Consider the following 21,156-nt stretch of genomic DNA (forward strand, 5'->3'; position numbering starts at 1 on the left):
CAATCAGACCCAATGTATTAGTTATCCCATATAATAGTAGTGCCACATGTGCTCCATGGACAGGTGCATAAAGCTGATCACCGTGTACTATGCCATGTTTGCAAAAAAAAAGGAGGAGTTTTTTTTTTACAGAATTGACATTCACAAATATACATTCAGATTTCACTAATATCACAGTACTAGGAATACAAGTAATGTGATACTACTGAAATACAACTGAGACATTGTAGAAAATCTGCTTTATTCACTCACAAAATGGAAATGGTAGATTTGGGGATTTGGATCAGATTATATTTTGAACATGTAAAAAAATAGACCTGACAAAATACTGCAACATTCAAAGCTTTGAGCACATATATTACAAGGGAAGTTATGTCACAGCCAGCTGGTCCCTCAATAGGCCACCCAAATCATGGAGAGGACAAAGATGCCTTAGACAACTTGTGATAATACAATTCCTGGAGAGTCGCTGCCTCGGGTCACTATTTCATGAAAAGACCAGAACTAAACATTTCTGAAACATTTTTGTGGTTTGGTAATGGAAGGAAGTAAGAGGAGGTAGGAAATGTGTTGACAAAAGAAAAATCTACATATCCGTTTCAAAATATACACTCATATATATTTCTCTATATTTTATATATACACATCTATAGACTTTTCATAAGCTTGGACCGTGACTTGTCGAGGGATGAGATGATAGGACGGGTCCAGTGCAGAGTATTTCTGAAATGTGGCACAATCTCATCCTGGTCTTCTGATATCCTCCAGCGCCATAATGGTACATTCCAGCTGAAGGTCACATCCAGATAGAGAAGAGAGTTCTTGGCAGTAGAGCAGTAATAGAAAAAGTGCATTGCTGAAATGAAGTTCCTCAGGACTCCATAGGGTCAGGAACTTGTGGAGCAGAAGGAGATGATGGGCACCATCAGCCATCAATATCCCAGCTAAAAAGGTGATGCTTAACTAACATGTCTTGTACTCCTTCCTTCAAAGGTCGCTTCTCCTTATCCTGTAAGAGAGAACATACATATAAATACATATACAAGAAACTGAGTGATACATTTTACTGATATATAATATATTTTGGGATGACCACTGCATATGTGACATATACAGACAAAGAATTGAAATAAAATTGTTGCAGCAAAATCCATAGGGGGAGATTCATTATGGCTTTTTAGACAGTTTTCTGGCAGAGAAGGCTCTTAAATCTCCCCCTCCTCATCAGTTTCCTGGCTTGGTCGGCGAAGACTACAGCAAAAAAAAACAAAAAAAAACCCAGCCAGTTCAGACCTTTAGGTCCAAACTGCACAAGATCCACTGAGAGGCCAGAACCTCTTCGTAGATGCAGGCACAGGCAGGGTGAATCTTAAAACGGTAGTCTTAACGAATTCCCCCCATTGTATCTAGAAGTACAGTATTTTTCAGACTATAAGGCACACCATCAATAAATGCCTGCTAAAACATCTAGGTTCATATATAAGGCGCACCGGATTATAAGGATGAATGACCAGCAGGTGGCAGACCTGTGCACAGTTCAAGGCAGCTGCTGTCTTTAAGTACGGTTCATATATAAGGCGCAACTTTGATTTCTAAAAAAATCAAAGGATTTTTTGGGCACCTTATAGTTTGAAAAATACAGTAGTAGGAGTAGTGGTGAGAGAATTTCAATGCCTCCCCCTTAGCTTCCTTTCCAGTAGAGCTTCACTTTCTAGCTGTCCAGTATTGATCATGCAGAACAGCACAGGAACTGAAAAGCCCTTTGGCTTCCTACATGTAACATCCCACAAGCTGTAGGACATGTGGGATCGGGGAAAAACTCCTTTCCATGCGGTTGCGGTTGCTTTGGTAGCTGCCTCCAGCTGCCTATAGATAAAACATTGTTGGGAAACTTATGAGGGTCTTTAAAAGAGCCCTGGTCAGCAGAGCATTTCACTCCCATTGCTTGGATAGAAGCACCTCCAGCTCATAGTGACTTACCTCTTTTTTCACAGGCAATTCCCAGTCTGGTGACAAACTAAAGGCAAATTTGGAAAGGACTCTGGAAAACATAGTTACATGATTAAATGAAAGGTTGAAAAGGAGACACAACTCCAGTTTATCATTCTACAGTATAGAGGAACACCTCCAGGTTAGACATTATTGAACCCATTTTAGGGGAAAAAACTCTGTCCGGATTCCAAATGTGACAATAAGAATTGTCTCTGCATCAACATTTTCCCCAGAAGCGCAAGAGACCTGCATCTGTCATTGGAAAACCACCTGCAGCTTCTGCCATCACCTCCTCTTGGGGAAGGGTTTTCCATAATGTAACTGATAACTGTAAGGAACCTTTTCCTATATACATCACAAATCTCATTTTCACCACATATATGCAACACAGATGGAGTATGTGAATTTATCTAGCAATAGATAGAGGACTACAGCTTTGGATGTGACTGGAGTATACGAAGAATGATAACAGAAAATTGATACTCCAGTCACAGCCACAACTGTAGTTATCTGAGATGAACTAAAGGTAGATAGATGATTTCAGCTCTAAATGTCACTGGAGTACATAATGGCAAGGATAAGGCGACAGCTCTGGATGTGAATGGAGTATCATAAATGATATAGACATAGGAATTGAGAATACATTACCTCATATCACATCACATATGACCTTGCATATCGCCTCACAAAATCAGCTCAACATTATACTCATTCTTCATGTTTTTCTAGATTTCTGCTTGCTGTCTTCTTGCAGTCATGAAACAGGAAGCTTCATTGATGTCACACAGATGCATGGCTGTGCGTTTATCTACAGGAAGTAAACAATGAAGCTTCTTGTTGCATGACAGCAAGAAGACAGCAAGCAGAGATCTAAAAAAAAGTAAATAATTTATACAGAAAGTTTATTGGAAATTTTTTATAATTTTTTATTGCTTAAACCATATACATTTTTTGTTGAAATTTGTTTACAGTTGAAAACCCCTTTAATGATCTGTGCCAAAATAGAAACTGAGCTGTGATTGGTTGCTAACTGCCACAGCCTCAGACAATGGCTCCTTAAGATGGTGGTTAATAAGTGCATTTTGGAAAATGCGGGATGACAATTTCGACTAAAACCAAGTCTATGAGGTCCGTCAAGTCACAGGGAGGGGCCCGCCTCTGCCTCTCTCGGCTGCCTCTGTATGTCTCTCTCTATCCATATTAACTCAGACATAAGTGGTCTTAAACTCCTTGCCTATAGTAATCAATCAAAGCTCAGAGTTCATATTAATGATCTGTGTGAAATAGAAGCTGAGCTGTGATTGGTTGCTTACTGCCACAGCAGCTAGTCCGTATATGGTGGTTAATATGTATATTTTGGAAAATGCAGGTGAAAATTACAACTCAAAACCTAGTCTAGGAAGCAGCTGTGCAAAATTTGGTCCTTTAGTGAACATACATACACACATACACTTAGCTTTATAAGTCATATATATATTTATAAACAGGCAGTCCCCGGGTTACATACAAGATAGGTTCTGTAGGTTTGTTCTTAAGTTGAATTTGTATGTCGGAACTGTATATTTTATAATTGGAGCTCCAGGCAAAATTTTTTTGGTCTTGGTGACAATTGATTTTTAAAAATGTTGGATTATCATAAGAACCAAGAATAACAATAAAGCTTCATAGTAGACACCTGTGATAGCTGTTACAGCTGATTATTGTAGCCTATTGCTAAAGTACAGAAAATGACCAACATCCGTTTGCAACTAGGGGTCGTCTGTAAGTCGGGTGTTCTTAAGTAGGGGACTGCCAGTACTGTAAAATTCCATGTGCTCACCTTAGTTCACATTTTATTTGGACCCATCCTGGGCTCCTCAGGAAAGACCAAGGCTGGTACCACTTCTCAACCGTCTGTAAGCTGGAGCACAGCACTTCAAGCCACAAATGGATGACCTGCTCGCTGTAATATTTACACAGCGTCAAAGATACACAATTAGAATATTCTGAGTACTGAATAGAAATATTAAGTCCAACACCTACTTATTTATTTATTAGATAAAACATTAATAAATAGTACTATTAATTCAACAAGCTTTGACAATATTTCCTGATACTGTGGATCGATTCATATTGGGCACTTACTTGAGGCCAATACATATAAGAGAACGCAGCTTGACGTCCATCTGGGCGTGAGCGGCATCGTGGCTTACATTCACTGACTGCACTCCCTAAGGTAATGAAAGGAAATGAAAAGATTTAACAAAGGCCAGATAGATCATGCTGGATGATGAGTCTGTGGAGTTGTACCTTACACCAGCGTAGTTGGTTTAGTTAAGAACTAAATTTTCTGATTGCCCAAACTAGGCCACGCCCCTTTGTCCAAAAACCTCAATAAATCTTTAATTTCAGGTGCAATTTACACTAGGGCTGACAGATTAATAAATGCTTCCCATTACGTAGACTTTAAAAAAAGAGAGCGATACCGTATTTTTTGGACTATAAGGCGCACCATCAATAAATACCTGCTAAAACGTCTAGGTTCATATATAAGACGCACCGGATTATAAGGCGCACCTGATTATAAGGCTGAATGACCAGCAGGTGGCAGACCTGTGCACAGTTCAAGGCAGCTGTTGCCTGTAAGTACGGTTCATATATAAGGCGCACTGGACTATAAGGCACACCTTTGATTTCTGAGAAAATCAAAGGATTTTTTGTGCGCCTTATAGTCCGAAAAATACGGTAAGTAAATTTACATTCAAATGACACATTTTCCAATTTACAAAATGCCACTTCTGCCAGTGTGTCAAATGTTACATCATACATACTAGTGTTTATATTGTACCTACATAAGATATCATGTAATATGCAAACTATGCCAACATCTGCACGACCATGACTTATTTAATGTCACTCTTTAATAACTCTTCCTTCTAGTAATGGTGTAAGGACCAAGTACACTTACCCTGTACAATAGTTCCTCTGGAGTTAACACCTTGCCGTCCTCATCTAACCTGTAATACAAACACCATACATTGTATCAGTATATTACCTTAGCCAGGTAGCCGATATGTACAGCATGTTCATGATCAAATGTAGATGTATCCGCAAGAGCTCTGTCTTACACAATGGTTGCAATAGTCTGGTTGCAACTGGGTATTCCTATTTATGTCTCCTGGGCTATAGTGACAGCTCTAGTGGCGTTATAGATGGACACTAGGGAGCAGAGACAATGGGGCAGATTTACTTACCTGGTCCATTCGCGATCCAGCGGCGCATTCTCTGCGGTGGATTCGGGTCCGGCCGGGATCATTAAGGCAGTTCCTCCGACGTCCACCAGGTGTCGCTGCTGTGCTGAAGAGCATCGGGATGCATTTAAGTTCACCGGCCTATTCCTAGTGAAGGAACACTTTTTTTTTTTAAATGCGTCGGTTTTTCCGAATCCGTCGCCCCACGATTTCTGTCGCGTACATGCCAGCGCCGATGCGCCACAATCCGATTGTGTGCGCAAAAATCCCAGGGAAATCGGCGCAAATATTCGGGTAACGCGTTGGGAAAACGCGAATCGGGCCCTTAGTAAATGACCCCCAATGGGTTTTAACACAAAGCACTTCACAGTAAGGGAATGCCGAGAGGACACTCGTGATTGAATCAGTAAAGCTATCTATTGGTCACAGAACTAGTAAGACCAACCTCCGAGGTATGTTTCAACTTATTTTCAGCCTGTCTTGTGCTATATGAAATTTTAAAGGGTCATCAATGCGACAGGATAAATTGATTATAAATATATATATATTGTATATGTAATATATGTATCAGGTTACAAAACTTTTAATATTAACATGAAACATGTTGCTATCAAGGAGTATTCCCATTTAATTTAATTAATCTTCCGTATACATATATTTCTACAACTGGATGTTATTTAAAAAAAAATGTATCTGTGTGAAGATATTTCCCATAAATGTAGCCATATTGTCCCTTAGAAACTTAGAAGATTGTTGTCCTTGGATACGACCAAAAAACGAATTGTTTTTGCATATGTAATAACCGGGAGTAACTATATGAACCATGGCCGTCTTGAATTCTGAATCCTGGTGGTCAGGCAGGACTCAACAGCACATGTGTGTGCACAGAGGTTGTATCTAAGGACAGCTAAGTTGTTTGTAAGTGACAACATGGCGACATTTATGGGAAATTATCTTAAGATATGTACATATTTTTTTTTAATAACATGCAATTGAAGAAATGTTTATATATGGCAGATAAATTAAATGGAAATTCCCAAATGAGAAAACCCTTAAATGTGACATACTACATTAATCCAGCATAGACATATTGCTGAGCTTATTACCTGTACGTCTTGCAGAGAACAAGGCGTGAATATACTGAATCAAAGTCTCTCTCCACTTCCCGACTGGCGGCCTACAAGAAAACAGCAAAAAGGTGTTAATTGTTAACATTTTAGAAGAGAGGCATTATAGTATGTAAAACAATTAAAAAAAAATCCTGAGCAGGAGATGTGATAGAACTCTTACATGTCCTCAGCAGAACAGATGGTAGATGGAATACATACAATTTACAAAACAATTTTTCAGGGAAGGTCAGCAGAGAAGATCTTAATGGTAAATGTCAGTACAACGCAAAACAGACACTCTGCACATGACTACAACACACACACACACATCCTCCCCCCTTCTGCCCCAAATGCCCCAGCTCCAGTGGATTCAAAATACAAGAATGTTAAGCAGTGGTCCTCATTTCAACACACAATAAAATATCTTCCGGGAAAATCAATAGTCAGATTGTTGACTGATCAAAGCCACTGACTGGCTAAGTCATTCCCTTCCTTTTCCTATATGGTGAAATTGTGCTCCAGGGAAGGAACAACATAGACTGGATATATACTCGAGTATAAGCCTAGTTTTTCAGCACAAAAAAATGTGCTGAAACCTCAAACTCGGCTTATACTAGAGTAAAAAAAATATAGGTTTTACCAGGTTTTTGTGGTAAAATTAGGGGCCTCGGCTTATACTTGGGTCGGTTTATACTCGAGTATATACGGTATATATTCTCTTGTTGAGATGCTGTAGCCGTTCCCCACTCCCCATCTTGGAAGGCTTCAAAGGCTTCTTGTCACCAATATCTTCTGTGCTTTTTTAGAACATATTATATTCTATGAACCATGTCAGGACCTCTTACCTCCTCAATAAAAAGCCAAGGATGACAGGGACCTCCTAACAGCGATGGCTTCTTCAATCCATGCTCAAATATTGCCTTTATACTAGGGCATAAAGTTCCACGGACCAAGTCTGTGATCCCCTCTGTGACAGAGTCATCACCAGCAACGGAATACTGTGTACAAAGACAAAGTCTCAGCTGTGTTCCAGGGACAATTTTACATCTATAAACATCTACACAAAGATAAAACCTATCTGCTGCTCAGTCTTTGATTTTGGACAAAAATGGAATCATCTGCATCTCACCACGTATACAGGTCATATTAGGTTAACATATGCCGTGCACTCACCTCTTTACTCCTTTCGTCAAGAATCTCCACAAACTTTGCAGGAAACCAACCTAAAAGATAAACAACAATGAAAACCTACAAGTTTTGCACTTTGTTCCATAACTAAAAATTCTCCTCATAAATTAGGAGTAAAATTAGTGCGACCTCTGAAAGTGTCTTGTTTAAAGCTTTTCTTATTTTACAATTTTCTTTTAGTTTTACTTTTACTTTTAGTAAAACAAAAAAAACTGTAAATAAGTATTATAAATCAGAAATACATTGTATTACAAATGTAGGCTTACCCCGGAGTCCATTCAGTTCTCCAACCCAGCAGTGTTCATCCTTCTGTGAAATAATCTGAAATAAGACAAAAAAGGCGACATTGATCAATGATTTCACTTGAAAGGTCACATAGCCGCTATACATAATCTATAGCTATACATAAAGCTCCCTCCTCTTCGCACTGATATACCGTGATGATGTCATTCTTGCGGAATCCGAGTTCATCATCATCATGACGCTCAAAATCTAGAAGGGCTTTTGCTCTACGACGCCTGCTACGTGAACATGACACGTAGTTCTCGTGGTCTCTTTGGTGGCTCTCCATAGTATAATCAGGAGTCAGATCCTGAAATGATAGTGAATAAGTAAAGGTGACAAACCACAAAGTAATTATATGCTAACCCTCAGCCATAACCTTAAAGACATGTAATATATCAAAATTAATGATAGACTATGACTTATGTGACTAAAAAGCTTACTTTATTGTACCAATGTTTATAATGACCCAACATACCCTTGAACTGAACTGGTTAAGTAGAGTGGCTTGATATTAATGCAGCTCAGATCCCATTCTAGAGAACAGGAGCTGAGCTGGAGAAAGGACCTGTGCTAATCACGCAACTCTGGGCTTGCTATAGAGCCAGAGGTAGCGGGAATCAGCAGATCTGTGGGGGTCTGACACTTGGGACCTCGAACAATCAATATTGATGACCTGTGCTACAGATAGGTCATCAGTATCATAATGCTGGAAACCCCTTTAAGCCAATAAAGCTCTAGAACTAAGGTACCAATTAAGTTACTAATAGTAATGAGAGGCTAATTATTGCAACGGATAACTGGATCAATCTCATTAAGCAGCTTGATCACTAGACTCACAATATTACAGTTTTTCGGGTCAGAGCATTGGAAGTGACGGGCGACTTGCAGGATGGCTTCTCTTAGATCAGCTACCAGAGCTGTCTGCTTGATATTCTTGGCTTTTAGGGCCTCAAAGTCATCGTCCCCTGTCAAAAAAAAGCAAACAACATATTAACACATGGGCTAATCACATTTTAATTTTGTCATTGTAATAAGGGTTTTACAATGAGATATACATGCAGAATACAACCAGAACATGGAAATTAATAATAATAGAAGATTTGAAATTACGGTAAAAAAATAAAATAAATACATACTCAGGCCCCTTTCATCCACATATATGCTACATTCAGGTCGGGCCCGAGTGTTACATCCATTTGGTTAGAAAGCAGAGGGCAAATAGAGCAGCCTCTATCTTTTTCTCTGGCGATGGCAAGGTGTGGTGACACGTGCTCCCTTCACCGTCACAATGTTCTTCTATGGAGACTGTATGCTAGCTACTGTTCGTACGGCCACCATATACGTTTGTATGAAAAGGCCCTTAGAATGTGTCTTAAGTCAGCACCTCTCTAGTCTTCGGGCTGCAGGTGGTATTGCAGCCCTGCCCCATTATGTGCCATGTCCATTGGTCGTGCTGAAGCCCAGTTTCATTCAAATTAATTAGACCGAGCTGCAGTGTCAAACAAAGCCTTCATGTAAGGCACTGGACTTCAAAAAAGTTCCTCTGTAGGGTGCAGGATTTCAGACCCATCTCAGGTCATAGTATCATAGTCCCCCAAAAAAAAGAGTTTAGTTATATTATGTTAAAACATGTGCAATATAATTTCACAGGCGCCATATATTTGTGAAAATAAATATCGAGGAGTTCACTGCGACCACTGCAGATCAGACAGATGGATGACCACTTGTACCCCTGATCATGGTGAAACTCCAGAACCAATAGAAGGATGAGCCTGACTCTCTGTATTGGCCAATACTTGAATCACATTATTTTAGTTGTATGGGGTCATTACCTACCAAATAAAAGTGTGGTAATCCCAGACTTCCTGCGCTGACTCTGTCTTCTCATAATCTGAAGATAAAAAAACCAAGGAGTCAATTTCAGAGAGCGCTAAGAGCCAACAGTAGCTTGTTCCAAATTTGTCCTCATGCGCTTTATGGACCAGGTGGACAATGATACCAGCACAACATTACATTACATTACAGGGAGAGCATTAACAAATCATATTGGGTAACATTTACAGTGCAAGCTTTATACAGTCAAAACAACCTCAAGTATTTATCCCTAAGGTAAGAACAATATCCTCTTTGGAAGGGATTTTGATACAAGGATATAACACAAATTGGTATTGTTAAAAAAAATGTTGTGCTGCCAACTCTTGTCAATGTCATCCATATGAGCCTTTCTGTACATCTCATTCATTGGCCTTAAACAGGACAACCTGTTTCTAAAAGCAAATGTGACCTTATATGACCTATTACCCTATGCACGGGTGTAGTTCCACTCTCTGAGGCTGGGACACCAGGGATATTTGTCCCCAATACACAGTATAATTGATACTACTACTTACCACCCAGATAACTAGGACTTGTGTTGTACGCTCCCTGAAACTAGCAATCTGATTGCTGTACAAAGTCATAGCAGCACCCGATATTTACAGAGATTGTTGTGAGCACTGGGAGCCCAAGTGACCACTTGTTACAGGGGATAAAATGACAAAGTGGCTCAACCTCTATAATAGAGTCTTTTCCATCAATTATAGCTTTGGTTTCCCTTCAAGAGATCCAGTGAAAACGTCATATAAATATCCACAGTTCCCATTAAACATTACAGTTTCCATGCCAACCCAAGCAGACCACAACTTTCGAGAAAAATCTATTGCCCCTCACCTTAGAAAGATTAGTGACGGCAGCGGTGGAATTAAGCAGCTGTCCCTGATCTGCAATGAGGTAGGCCAGATGCTTGCGTCTCTGCGCTTCAATCATAACTTCCGTTAGGGTTCCTGCAATCATCATCGCTTCCCGCAGCAGAACATCTGCATCCTCAATATGGGTAGGAATATCCGACAGAGTGTTGAAGATGGCAGCAGAGTTTTCTGACTGGATGAGCTCTTCCTCCTGTAGACGGGGACATTATCAGAGTAAAACTCTAACAGCATCTGTTCCATGTCTGCTAGCTGATTTTGACAGCGATTTACATGGCTTGCTATCCATCACACAAACTGAATAAGTGTTAAAGGGGTATTCCTATTTCAACAAGTAATTCCTATTTTGAATAATTGAATAATATTGCTCTCCAATATACTTCCTGTATCACTTCCTCACAGTTTTCTAGATCTCTGCTTGTTGTCATTCTTTAGAAAGCTTCCATGTTTATTTCCAGTGGACAGAATGGTCACACAGGTGCACGGCTCGTTATAGCCCGCAGCTCTGATTACTCTCTATGATACTAACAAGCAGTGCACCTGTGTGACCATTTCTGTCCACTGGAAGTAAACATAGAAGATTCCTACAGAACAACAGCAAGCGCAGATCTAGAAAACTCTGAGGAATTCATACGGAAAATATATTGGAAAATTGCTTTATTTTTCATCATATAAACAATAACATTAATTTGCCGAAGTGGGAATACCCCTTTAAGGGTTAAAAGCAAATCTAAAATCAAAATCAACAACTGTTAAACCAGGGGCACTTACTCATATTTTCGTTTAGAAGAAAGGAGGCCATGGATAACAAATATAAAGAAGATTACCACATGGTGCCTGGATCTGTTAGTAAGTGCCCCTGGTTTATCATGCTGCATTGATGATAGATTTCCTTTAAAACGGTTATGCTATTACAGATACACAATCTACTATGGAGCATATATCACATAGAGTTGAAATATAATCCCTACTCCACTTATAAGCCCTAGTTAGAGGAGGCCACACATACGGCTATAGCTTTTGAACTGTGGCACCTATAAATTTGTGGAATTTTTTTCTAAAAAGGAGAATCCCCCTTACAATAAAATTTGCTACATAATACTTGTGCAATATTATAGGGTAGATTCTCCTCATCAAAATGACACTGGATGCTATAGCTTTTTGAAATGTGCCCCCTGCAGCCTGTCAGCTGAAAGAAGCATGGAAAAGCAGGAGGGAGCTGAAGGGAAGAGAGGGCTGACATATACAATGGCTACAAGCGGCTAAATGGATAAGAGGGGTTCATATATGGAAAGTGCCCTTGCTAGACATGACAAATTGGGGTTAAAACTTCTAAAGAAAATTATGGTATTCCAGAAGATGAATAGTTGTGTTTTTTGTTCCCCTGAAAATAAGCCATAAGCCATTTTTCAGAACAAAAAAAAAAATAATAGAAGACCATGACTTTTCAGAGAAACACAGAATAAACCAGTTTTACACATCTTCCCATTACTACAAAACAGAGAGCCATGCAATAACCAAACTGACTTCTCTTCTCCCCTTGAGATTATAGTGATTACCCCCGTCACTGCTGTATACAGAGGCTGCGGCGGTCAACTGTGATCGATGTGACGTCAAAACTTCAGCCAGTGTGCAGAGAGACCAGCAAAGACGGAAGGTTACATGCTGGATCAGAGAGGAGGAGGGAGGTAGGTAGTTATAGACTCCGTTGATGTTTTTGGTCCCTTTGTGTTGAAGTATAATTGCAGAAAGTTAAGATTTCTTTTGTTTTGTTTTTATAAGCTACTGATAATGGATAATAATTTTCAAATTCTGGACAACCCCTTGAACAATTTTTAAAAACCCGTTTTACCTTAAGTTTTAGCATGCCCAGGGTGCTTTGGAATAGGACAAGAGAACCTTGGTAGAAAAACACATCCCAGATCCGTAACAGCAGTTTGATGTGCACTACGCTGGCAAATGCAGTGAGGAACCAGTGCAAAGTGATAAGGGACAGCTCTGTAGATTGCCAACAGAAAACAGAGAATGGAAGAAGTCAGACATGCACAAGAGCAAGTTAATATATAAAACATATGCATCTAGGAAACTAGTTAATTCACATTAGCATTTCCTATACAATGTGCTAATCCTGCTTGGTTTTCTTATCAAAAAGTGCACAAGAAATAGTGTGCATAATAATACAGAGCCACTCACCAATATCATGTTCCTGCAGAAGCTTGTCCAGTCGAGGGAGGTATTGAACAATGAGGTGTCTTAGTACCCGCTGATCTGTTTGAACACCAATCAATGTGGTGCTAAAATAAGAAGCTGGCACCAAGTCTTCTACGATAGCACTCATCATCCAGAATGCATCTTCTTCCTCTAGGAAGAGGAGTAAGCACGCAGCCACCTGAAAAGATGGCGAGTCATAGAAAGCACATGCCGAAAGAATCATGCAGGCTATAAACATGACACATCATACTCACCATGCCTGTGCCTTGGCAATACCCAATATCTGGATATAGCCATGCCAGGCCACGCAGCACTCTTCTGAGACGCGGAACGCCAACACTTTGCATATTGGAGAAACAAGCATTGCTTGGCATAGTGCGGAGCAAGTCCTTTTCGATCTGGAGAGAGGGCAAAGAGCATTCGTTTCGTTAGCCTTTATGCCTCTTCCGGGTATTAAAATAAATCTGCCACCAAAATGAAGTATGATAAACCTGGGACACCTACTCACAGATCCAAGCACTGCGACTGCGGTAATCTACTTATATTTGTTACCCATGGTCTTCTTCCTTCGAATATCAACTATTAAAATTCAGCTAATGAGCCAGAAGAGCTCTAGTTTCCAGAGACCCTCTGTGCTGCAGATTCACAGTCTGTTACACAGTCTCACCATCCCCCTCTGCACGGAGGGGCTCGAATAACAACCCCCAGAGCCCCCTCAATGCTGTGGCTTCAAAAGCTCATACACTGTCTCACCTTCCACCTCTGCTTTCCCCAAGCATTCCTCCCTCACTATTCTTCATGTAATCTCACTGCAGCAGAGGAAGTTTCAGCACACAGCGGGAGGTTGGGAGTTCTACTTATACATTATAACAGCCTGTGAATCTGCAGCATGGAGGGGCTCTGGTAACAACTCCAGAGCCCTTCTGGGTCATTTGCATAATTTTACAAACTGATTTTAAAAGGAAGGAAGCCATGTATAACATTATCAGTAAGTAAGCGCCACAGGCTTTTCATCCCCAATTTCAATGTTAGATTTACTTTTACAGGTTTTACAGCGAGTAATAAATAATAATATTATTATTACTCATATTCATATTATTATTAGTAATAATAATAAAGTAATAAATGGGATATGTCATTATCCAAGGTTATCATGAACGCTAATTTAGCATATGTGCTGTTTAAGATGCAGTAGTTATACAACAAGGTATAGATTTTTTGTTTTGCAATGAGCAAGACATCCCAAATATGGCTACAATATAATCAACTAACTGTACCTCCAATTAGTTTACTTGGCTTAAGCCAGAAAAAATGTTACTATTCTATTGTATACAGATTGATAAATCTGCCCACAGCAGCTTTATACGGTTTCATCTACTGAAGCCATTGAAGCTTTCCGCTACTAAGGTGTTTTTTTAATCCTCTACACAAATTTACAGTTATTGTGGGAAAACAAAAAAAAACTATATTAAGCTAAAATGTGAATAAATCCCAAATGAAAACAGCTCTGTGAATGACATTTCTCTGAATCCATCAATGTAATGTCTCCCATACCTGTTTAGCAGCTAGAGACTCATCATTGGAGCTGTTCCGCACAATGTCCCTGTAGGTCATCTCTGAATTCCTCTTCTTCTGTAAGGCACCGGAGAGTCGCATCCAGAGCTAGACAATAATATAGACCGCGGTTATGTCTCCCAGTTATATAAAGGACTGCATACAGTGAATAATTATTCTAGACAAATCCATTCAGGTCTGTTTACAGGCAAAGGGCTCTAGGATTTTAATGGACAGAAGTGTCCCTGATCTTCACCATCAATTGTATCTGATACAAATCAATAATGTCCATTGGCTGCAGTGATAATGGGTTCCTCAGCTTCTGGCTCTCACAGGAGGGATGCACCCTGACACCTACAAGATCTCCGTTTAAGGGAGTTTGCCCATGGAAGAAAGTTCTCAAATATTAGTCCCCTAATGATGTTTACACAATAAATATCATTTTAACCCCTTACTTTATAATTTTACTGTTTTATTGCGGTTTTAGCTCCTATCACTCAGTGATGGTCAGTGAAAAATTCCAGAGTTTGGGCAGGGACTCTCTAAGCAGACACTTCATGATCCCTCTGTGCATTGAAATACAGTGAGCTGACCATGTGCTTAGATTATCAGGGTTCAGGTTTATCTACACTTTTATTTAGTTTCAGAACATTCCACTAGTATCTGACAGAAAAATAGAGATGACACAGATCATAGATGATGAGATCCATGAGATGGATATAAAACACAATTACACTCAGCTCTGCTAACTCACCTATAACACACCTATAACACTCGGGGATAAAGACCTTATCTGTCTGTAGTTTTTATAGCATGCCTCTGCACACCACTGCTTGCCGGCAGGAAATGCCCATGTCTGAGCTGATCTTGTAATACGGGAGGGAAGTAGAAAGAGAGCACTGCAGTGTGCAGACAAGAGAAGCTATTCATGAGAAGATTTACGTTTGTACCCAAGGACAACCATATTTGGAAATCAGGACTGATAGTGACAGATTGTATCTGTTTATATCTGTGAAATTAATACAGGTTGTATTAATTATATCTGCGAAATGCTGTATTTTTGCTAATAACAGTGAAATTAGAGAATGTGTTACTGATTTGGCAAGCTCTGTGTAGCGCTATACAAATCAATGAATTATTATTATTTTGTTATCCTGAGTCTTTGTGGGAATATCCCTTTAAGGAGTACATTGCAATATTATATGTAAATTACTTTTATTTTTACATTACCTGTGGTCTCATGCTGTGGGGGATTCCAGCTAACACAAGGGAGCGCAGCTTGTCAGAATGGGGGAGAGTTACATCAATCTTGTCCCATGTTAGGTCTCCTACATCATGATTGTGAGTGAATTCTAGATGGGCCTGCCATTTTAACCTCTGCTGGGGATCTTCTGTAAGTGGGATTCCCAACAACTTACTTGAATTTGGTTCTGCACCATCTGCAATAAAAGATAAAACACAAGTTGGTAACTGATTTATTTCTAGTCTCACACAACAAAAAGTCTCAAAAGTGAGACTAAACAGGCAACTCATCGCATGTATCACAAAGGGATAGTTGGTCGACTTCAGGAAACTAGAAAAAGTGGCAGCCGAAATACTAAGATACATGTGCCCCACCGTTTCCTCTTTTTGGCACCGAACACGTTGTGCCATGCAGAAAAAAAATGATCGATCGCTTTTCTGCTGCAGCTTTCCCAATTTTTTTGTGTACATTTTTTCTTTTTTCTTGCATTGAAGGCTATGCTGCATGAAATCCACAAGTAAACTTTGTTTCCAGGAAATCAGATCTCAGGTTATAGAAAAAAAAAAGGTAGAAAACTGCATCAAAAACCCATGATATAACACAAATCTACATGACACACATGCATATAAACCCTGTGTATTTGATGCTGATTTACATGAAGTTTTTCTGGAACATAATTGCCAATCTGTGCAGTAAGCCTTTAGGACCCAAGGAAAGCAAATCCCAGTCTGAGCAGCACAGCACACGGCTTAGTTTTAGTGAGAGTCTCAGCACCCAGACCTCATCCCTTCACAGTCATGATAATGACATGGGTTTTCTAAAATGCCACTTATTCAGCAACCACCAACATCCTCACCTTCTTTATCTACTCTGAATCCAAACTCATCGTAGCGAAATTCTGGTTGATCTACAGTCTGCTCCTTCTGAAAAGAGGCCAGAAGAATTGTCACAGAAAAGTATCAAGAAAGTTTCAAAACAGCAACAGCAATTGTAACTAAAAAGTTATTTCATACGTCATCCTAGATTTTTTTTTTTTAAGAACAGATCTCTTCATGGCAATGGTTATTTTCTTAATGGAAATCTACCATCAAAATCAAGCATGATAAACCAAGTGACACTTACTCATAGATCCAGGCACCATGACTGTGGTAATCTTCTTACATTTGTTATCCATGCCCTCCTTCCTTATGAAATCAACTTTTGTAATTATACTAATGACACAGACGGATGTTACCAGAACCCCTCAGAGCTGCAGTATCACGGGCTGTTATAGTGTGCAAGGAGCAGGAGTGAAGTGCTGAGGGAAGAGGGGGAGATGTCGAACTACCTATAAAGCTACAGCATGGAGGGGCTCTGATAACACAAGCCGGACACCATAGCCATCTATAGGGACATATATAACCGGCCGAATATATGTCCCCAAAATGGCTGTGTGAAAGGGGCCTAATGCAATAGGATAACACAAATCCAATAAAAGTTAGTTGAAGGTAGTTTCGGTCAGCACAAAGAACAATACATCATGTATGTCATAACCTGGGTTTCTTTACAGGTTGCGTAATTGTTTGATGAATCGAAATTAATTTCAAGTGGATTTTTCCTTCATACTTTTCACTTACCTGCGTATACTTGGCGAGTATGTCCTGGGGCCACATGCTTGGGGTGAGGGCTGAAAAAGGTCCGCCTGGAGACGGGGTATAACTCCCTACAAATTAATTTGTATGAAAAAAAAAAACAGTGATTGATGTAACAGTGATTGTAAACCATTGGTTAGAAAGCTTTTACCTAGTTAGACACTATTTTGTGACCCACCCATATGCAAGCTACTCAGAATCTATCTTCCTATACCCATGACCACAGCCTCCTAAATGCCTGATAATAAGAATAACCACATAGGTTTGTCTCAATGCTCAATACATGTCGAGGGCCTTTAAATAAGGGCAGAGTAACTTTTACTGTCACTCTTGTCCAGGCCAACAATCTGCCCATATAAAAATATTAAAACCAGTGTTAGACACCAGAAGCCTGGATTTAACATTACTCAATTTACTCCTTATCTAGAACATTCTATACTGACTAATGTGTAGCAGCTCTTATGATGTGCCCTACATATATTGACCTCTTAGATAAGCAATCAATGGTATCTATCTACAGAACACCTTTCGTAGATCCTGGCTTCAAGTGGTACTATTAAACGCACTATTAAAGAGAATGTGTTACCCATTTTAGTTTCGACCCAACGTGGTCTGCAGATTTGTATGGTCAGAACTGCTGGAAAACTCTTCATAAAGGGAACCTGTAACCAAGTTTTAACCCACTAAACTTCCACTCCAGTGATGTTGCTTATGAAATGTACTTTCTAGATTCCTTTATGTGAAATGCACCCATTTACCTATGAAAATTCTCCCCCCTCAAATGTAGTGTTTGTAGAGGTAGTGTCATAGCTGTCACATAATTCACTATATTTGGTTCTATAGCACCTAGAAACATATATTTTTTGTAATATTAAAGTAAAGAATCTCATCAGGCTTGTGGTTCTGTGAGTTACAGTACTGGACATAAGGGATGTAAAAAAAAAAAAGTGGGAACTGGATCTTAAGCAGTTTGCATTTCCAACTATACCTTCAGCTGCCTGTATCTCTGGTTCTGTAGCTTACAGACTTGATGATGTGATATGAAAGATGAGATCTGTATCTTCAATATAACACAGCAGAGTTTTTCTGAGTGCAATATAACAGAAGATAGGGGCTTCTGAAATGACATTACCCCAGCAACGACTAAACTTGATTCATCTCACGTGCAAATGAGTCATATTCCCGTGAATTTGGAGGAGATTTTTTTTTACAGGTAAACGGGAGACATTTCTCATAAAAAGGAATTCTAGAAAGGACATTTCACACCCCGCTTGACGGGTCTTGTAGTTTAGTGGGGTAAAACCTGGTGACAAGTTCTCTTTAAGGGTGGTTTCACATTGGTGGGTTTTTTTTTACATCAGTGATTTATCACTGAACCCATTTTGGCCTATAGACACAAAGATTGCTTCTTTATTTTTCACTGAAGCCTTACTGAACCGTTCTTCCACACTTGGGTTTTCCACAATGGGTTTTTTTCCACTGATTCAGTTAAGTAACAGCAAATATTCACTAAAGCCAGGAAGAAAAAACTAATCTTCATGCGTCCATAACCCAAAATGGGTTCAGTGAAAAAAAAGATTGTGAAAAAAAAAATGCCAATGTGAGTCCATCCTAAGGCTTAGACATGCTGCATCCATAGCTCACAAAAACTAACAAACAATCTGTGTCCTTCAATATAACAGAGATTATACCTGAGCCTCCCTTACCTGACATGGTGCCAGAGTCAATTCAGCGAGCACAGTAAGTATTGTTATCTTAGGAAATGTCTAAGAGCAGTCCTCAGAAAACTATTCTGACCAGAAGAAAGGAACTGGTGGTGATCACAAGGTGTGGATGTGGCATCGGTAGTTCATAAGAGGTGGGTTTTCTGTAAGAAACCAAAACAATAGTAAGTGAGGGTTGTTACAGTCCCTTGATCCTGCCAAGCCTGAGGGATGTGGTTTGGTCTTCATTCTGTGCGCCCTCAGGGCTAGCCAAGGCACAAACGCTGTGTGATGATTCAGTGTGAGTCACCGCATATACAAATAGGTGCATAAATAATACATGTACCATCCTGGATACTAAAGTGCCTCTGTCATTGGACTAATAGACCACACAATGTAATCTAGAAAAGGTCAGAAATGGTTAAGCCTGTGGTAGCAAAGAACTCCCACTACACAATGCAGTGAGGCAGCTTTTACAAGGCTGCACATACAGTAGTAAGTAGCAGAAACAAACATAGGAGGAGAAATGTGTGGAGATCCGGTTGACCAGCTGTTCTACCTTACGACTGGACCCAGAAGGACACATCTGCATCCGCCTCGCACTGTACTGCAGGGCTACTAGAAGTAGATGGGAGCAGGTCAAGCAGGGTGGCCAAATGGCCGATACAATACACAATGAGCCATCTGCCTCCTGATCCGACAAACCGATTTGGGGTTCCTGGAGAAAACTGAGCAATGTAGACTTTCATAGAGAAAACATAAATGTACACACCCTATCAATTAAGGGAACATACCTTTATATCAAATACAAATATATTCTCTATGTACTGGTATTAAAATTACATGTTATTAATACGTTAATATACATATGATATAAACAATACAAAATTTGGACCTTATATACAAGGGAACCTAGGTGAAACCATCCACAGGTAAAAATATGAAAAAAGCTGGTTCAATTTGGATCACACCAACATTCATTTGTTCTCCTCTGTATTTGCTAGACCTTAGTAAACCCAGTATATAAATGCATGTATTACTATATACCTGTGACAGTTGTGACATGTGCACGTTGCACATCGGCTTCTTTTCGTATATTTACCTGTGGATGGTTTCACCTAGGTTACCCCTGTATATTAGCTCCATATTTTGTATTGTTTAGATTATAACTGTATTTATTACATGTTTTTTTTAATACCAGTAAATAAAGGATACATTTTTATAGGATGTAATGGTATGTTCCCTTCTCACATGGGAGGCCATGTGAAAAATATATACTCCTTTGACTCTGTGTCTTTTATTGTGGCTTTAAAACATACTTAAATGTAGCAACCTTTCCTATGGACACATTGCAGCCCAACACTGCAATGCAATTCAACTCCACCCAACCAAATCATCAACCGGCATCCAAGCAGCCGGACCCCAGCAATCTGACTCATCTCCTAAGTCAGTGATGGCAAACCTATGGCAAAGGTGGCAGAGGTGGCACTCAGAACCCTTTCTGTGGGCACCCAGGTTGTCGCCCCAGGACAGTGTTCACCAGACAGGACTCGACCCTTCATGCAGTCGCAGGTAACTTGTGATGTTGCTCTCAATGCTCTTTTAAGGTGACACATCCTTGACAGATTGGAACTGCAGGAAAAGTGAGAAGGTGTGAACAGGGCCAGATTATCTTGTTGGCCCCATGATTCTTCCTGTGCAGAGAGACCCTGGAGAGAAGCTACAATGATGTCTGAATTTTCCCTCCTGCTTTCTACCACATTGGTGTACTCAGGGGGCCGATACGATTGAATGTTGTGGAAGAACAAGGAGCAATAGGTTACGGTTTACATTTTCATGTTGGCACTTGGTGGAAAATAAGTGGGTTTTGGTTCTAGTTTGGGCACCCAGTCTCTAAAAGGTTTGCCATCACTATCCTAAGTGAATAGGGGATAAGTGTCTGTTTTGTATCTTGCTTTGTGCTGGAATAGAATATGTTACATCCACGATGCTTGGGAACCATGAAGGTCATGGTGACATGTGGCAGGTGATAGCACCTTATGGGCGAAAAGCAAATAAAACAGACGGCCAAAAGCATGAACCCACAGTTAGTTACTCCAGCGACCATAATACAGCCTCCATACATGCAACATGTTATCCAAGCATGTCACAATGTGTTTCTTATTAAAATATCTCTGTGGGCCACATTTATTAAATGGTCACCTTTACCTAACTTCGTATAAATCAATAGTACAAGTGAATAAAAGAAATGTTGGAACAAGCCCTT

The 21,156-nt window shown here is 39.8% G+C and overlaps 1 protein-coding gene across 2 annotated transcripts in view; it reads right to left on the reverse strand.

Annotated features, from left to right (window-relative positions):
• Window positions 1-275: 275 nt before the first annotated feature.
• SGSM3 (small G protein signaling modulator 3) overlaps window positions 276-21,156 on the reverse strand; it is a 30,912-nt gene continuing 10,031 nt past the window's right edge. For both annotated transcript variants that reach the window (XM_072128643.1, XM_072128644.1), the window contains exons 2-22: window positions 18,894-19,054; window positions 17,173-17,258; window positions 16,413-16,479; window positions 15,544-15,752; window positions 14,314-14,421; window positions 13,014-13,157; window positions 12,742-12,937; window positions 12,401-12,546; window positions 10,514-10,741; window positions 9,641-9,695; window positions 8,642-8,769; window positions 7,956-8,111; window positions 7,786-7,840; window positions 7,505-7,554; window positions 7,177-7,329; window positions 6,329-6,399; window positions 4,940-4,988; window positions 4,117-4,202; window positions 3,812-3,934; window positions 1,981-2,041; window positions 276-1,009 (exon numbers count right to left, since the gene is read on the reverse strand). In XM_072128643.1, the coding sequence (XP_071984744.1) occupies window positions 926-1,009; window positions 1,981-2,041; window positions 3,812-3,934; window positions 4,117-4,202; window positions 4,940-4,988; window positions 6,329-6,399; window positions 7,177-7,329; window positions 7,505-7,554; window positions 7,786-7,840; window positions 7,956-8,111; window positions 8,642-8,769; window positions 9,641-9,695; window positions 10,514-10,741; window positions 12,401-12,546; window positions 12,742-12,937; window positions 13,014-13,157; window positions 14,314-14,421; window positions 15,544-15,752; window positions 16,413-16,479; window positions 17,173-17,258; window positions 18,894-18,900 (2,262 nt within the window). In that variant the 5' untranslated portion in view covers window positions 18,901-19,054 and the 3' untranslated portion in view covers window positions 276-925. The remainder of the gene's footprint in view (window positions 1,010-1,980; window positions 2,042-3,811; window positions 3,935-4,116; window positions 4,203-4,939; window positions 4,989-6,328; window positions 6,400-7,176; window positions 7,330-7,504; window positions 7,555-7,785; window positions 7,841-7,955; window positions 8,112-8,641; window positions 8,770-9,640; window positions 9,696-10,513; window positions 10,742-12,400; window positions 12,547-12,741; window positions 12,938-13,013; window positions 13,158-14,313; window positions 14,422-15,543; window positions 15,753-16,412; window positions 16,480-17,172; window positions 17,259-18,893; window positions 19,055-21,156) is intronic.

Source organism: Engystomops pustulosus, chromosome 10, assembly GCF_040894005.1.
Source record: "Engystomops pustulosus chromosome 10, aEngPut4.maternal, whole genome shotgun sequence".
Classification (NCBI taxonomy): Eukaryota; Metazoa; Chordata; class Amphibia; order Anura; family Leptodactylidae; genus Engystomops; species Engystomops pustulosus.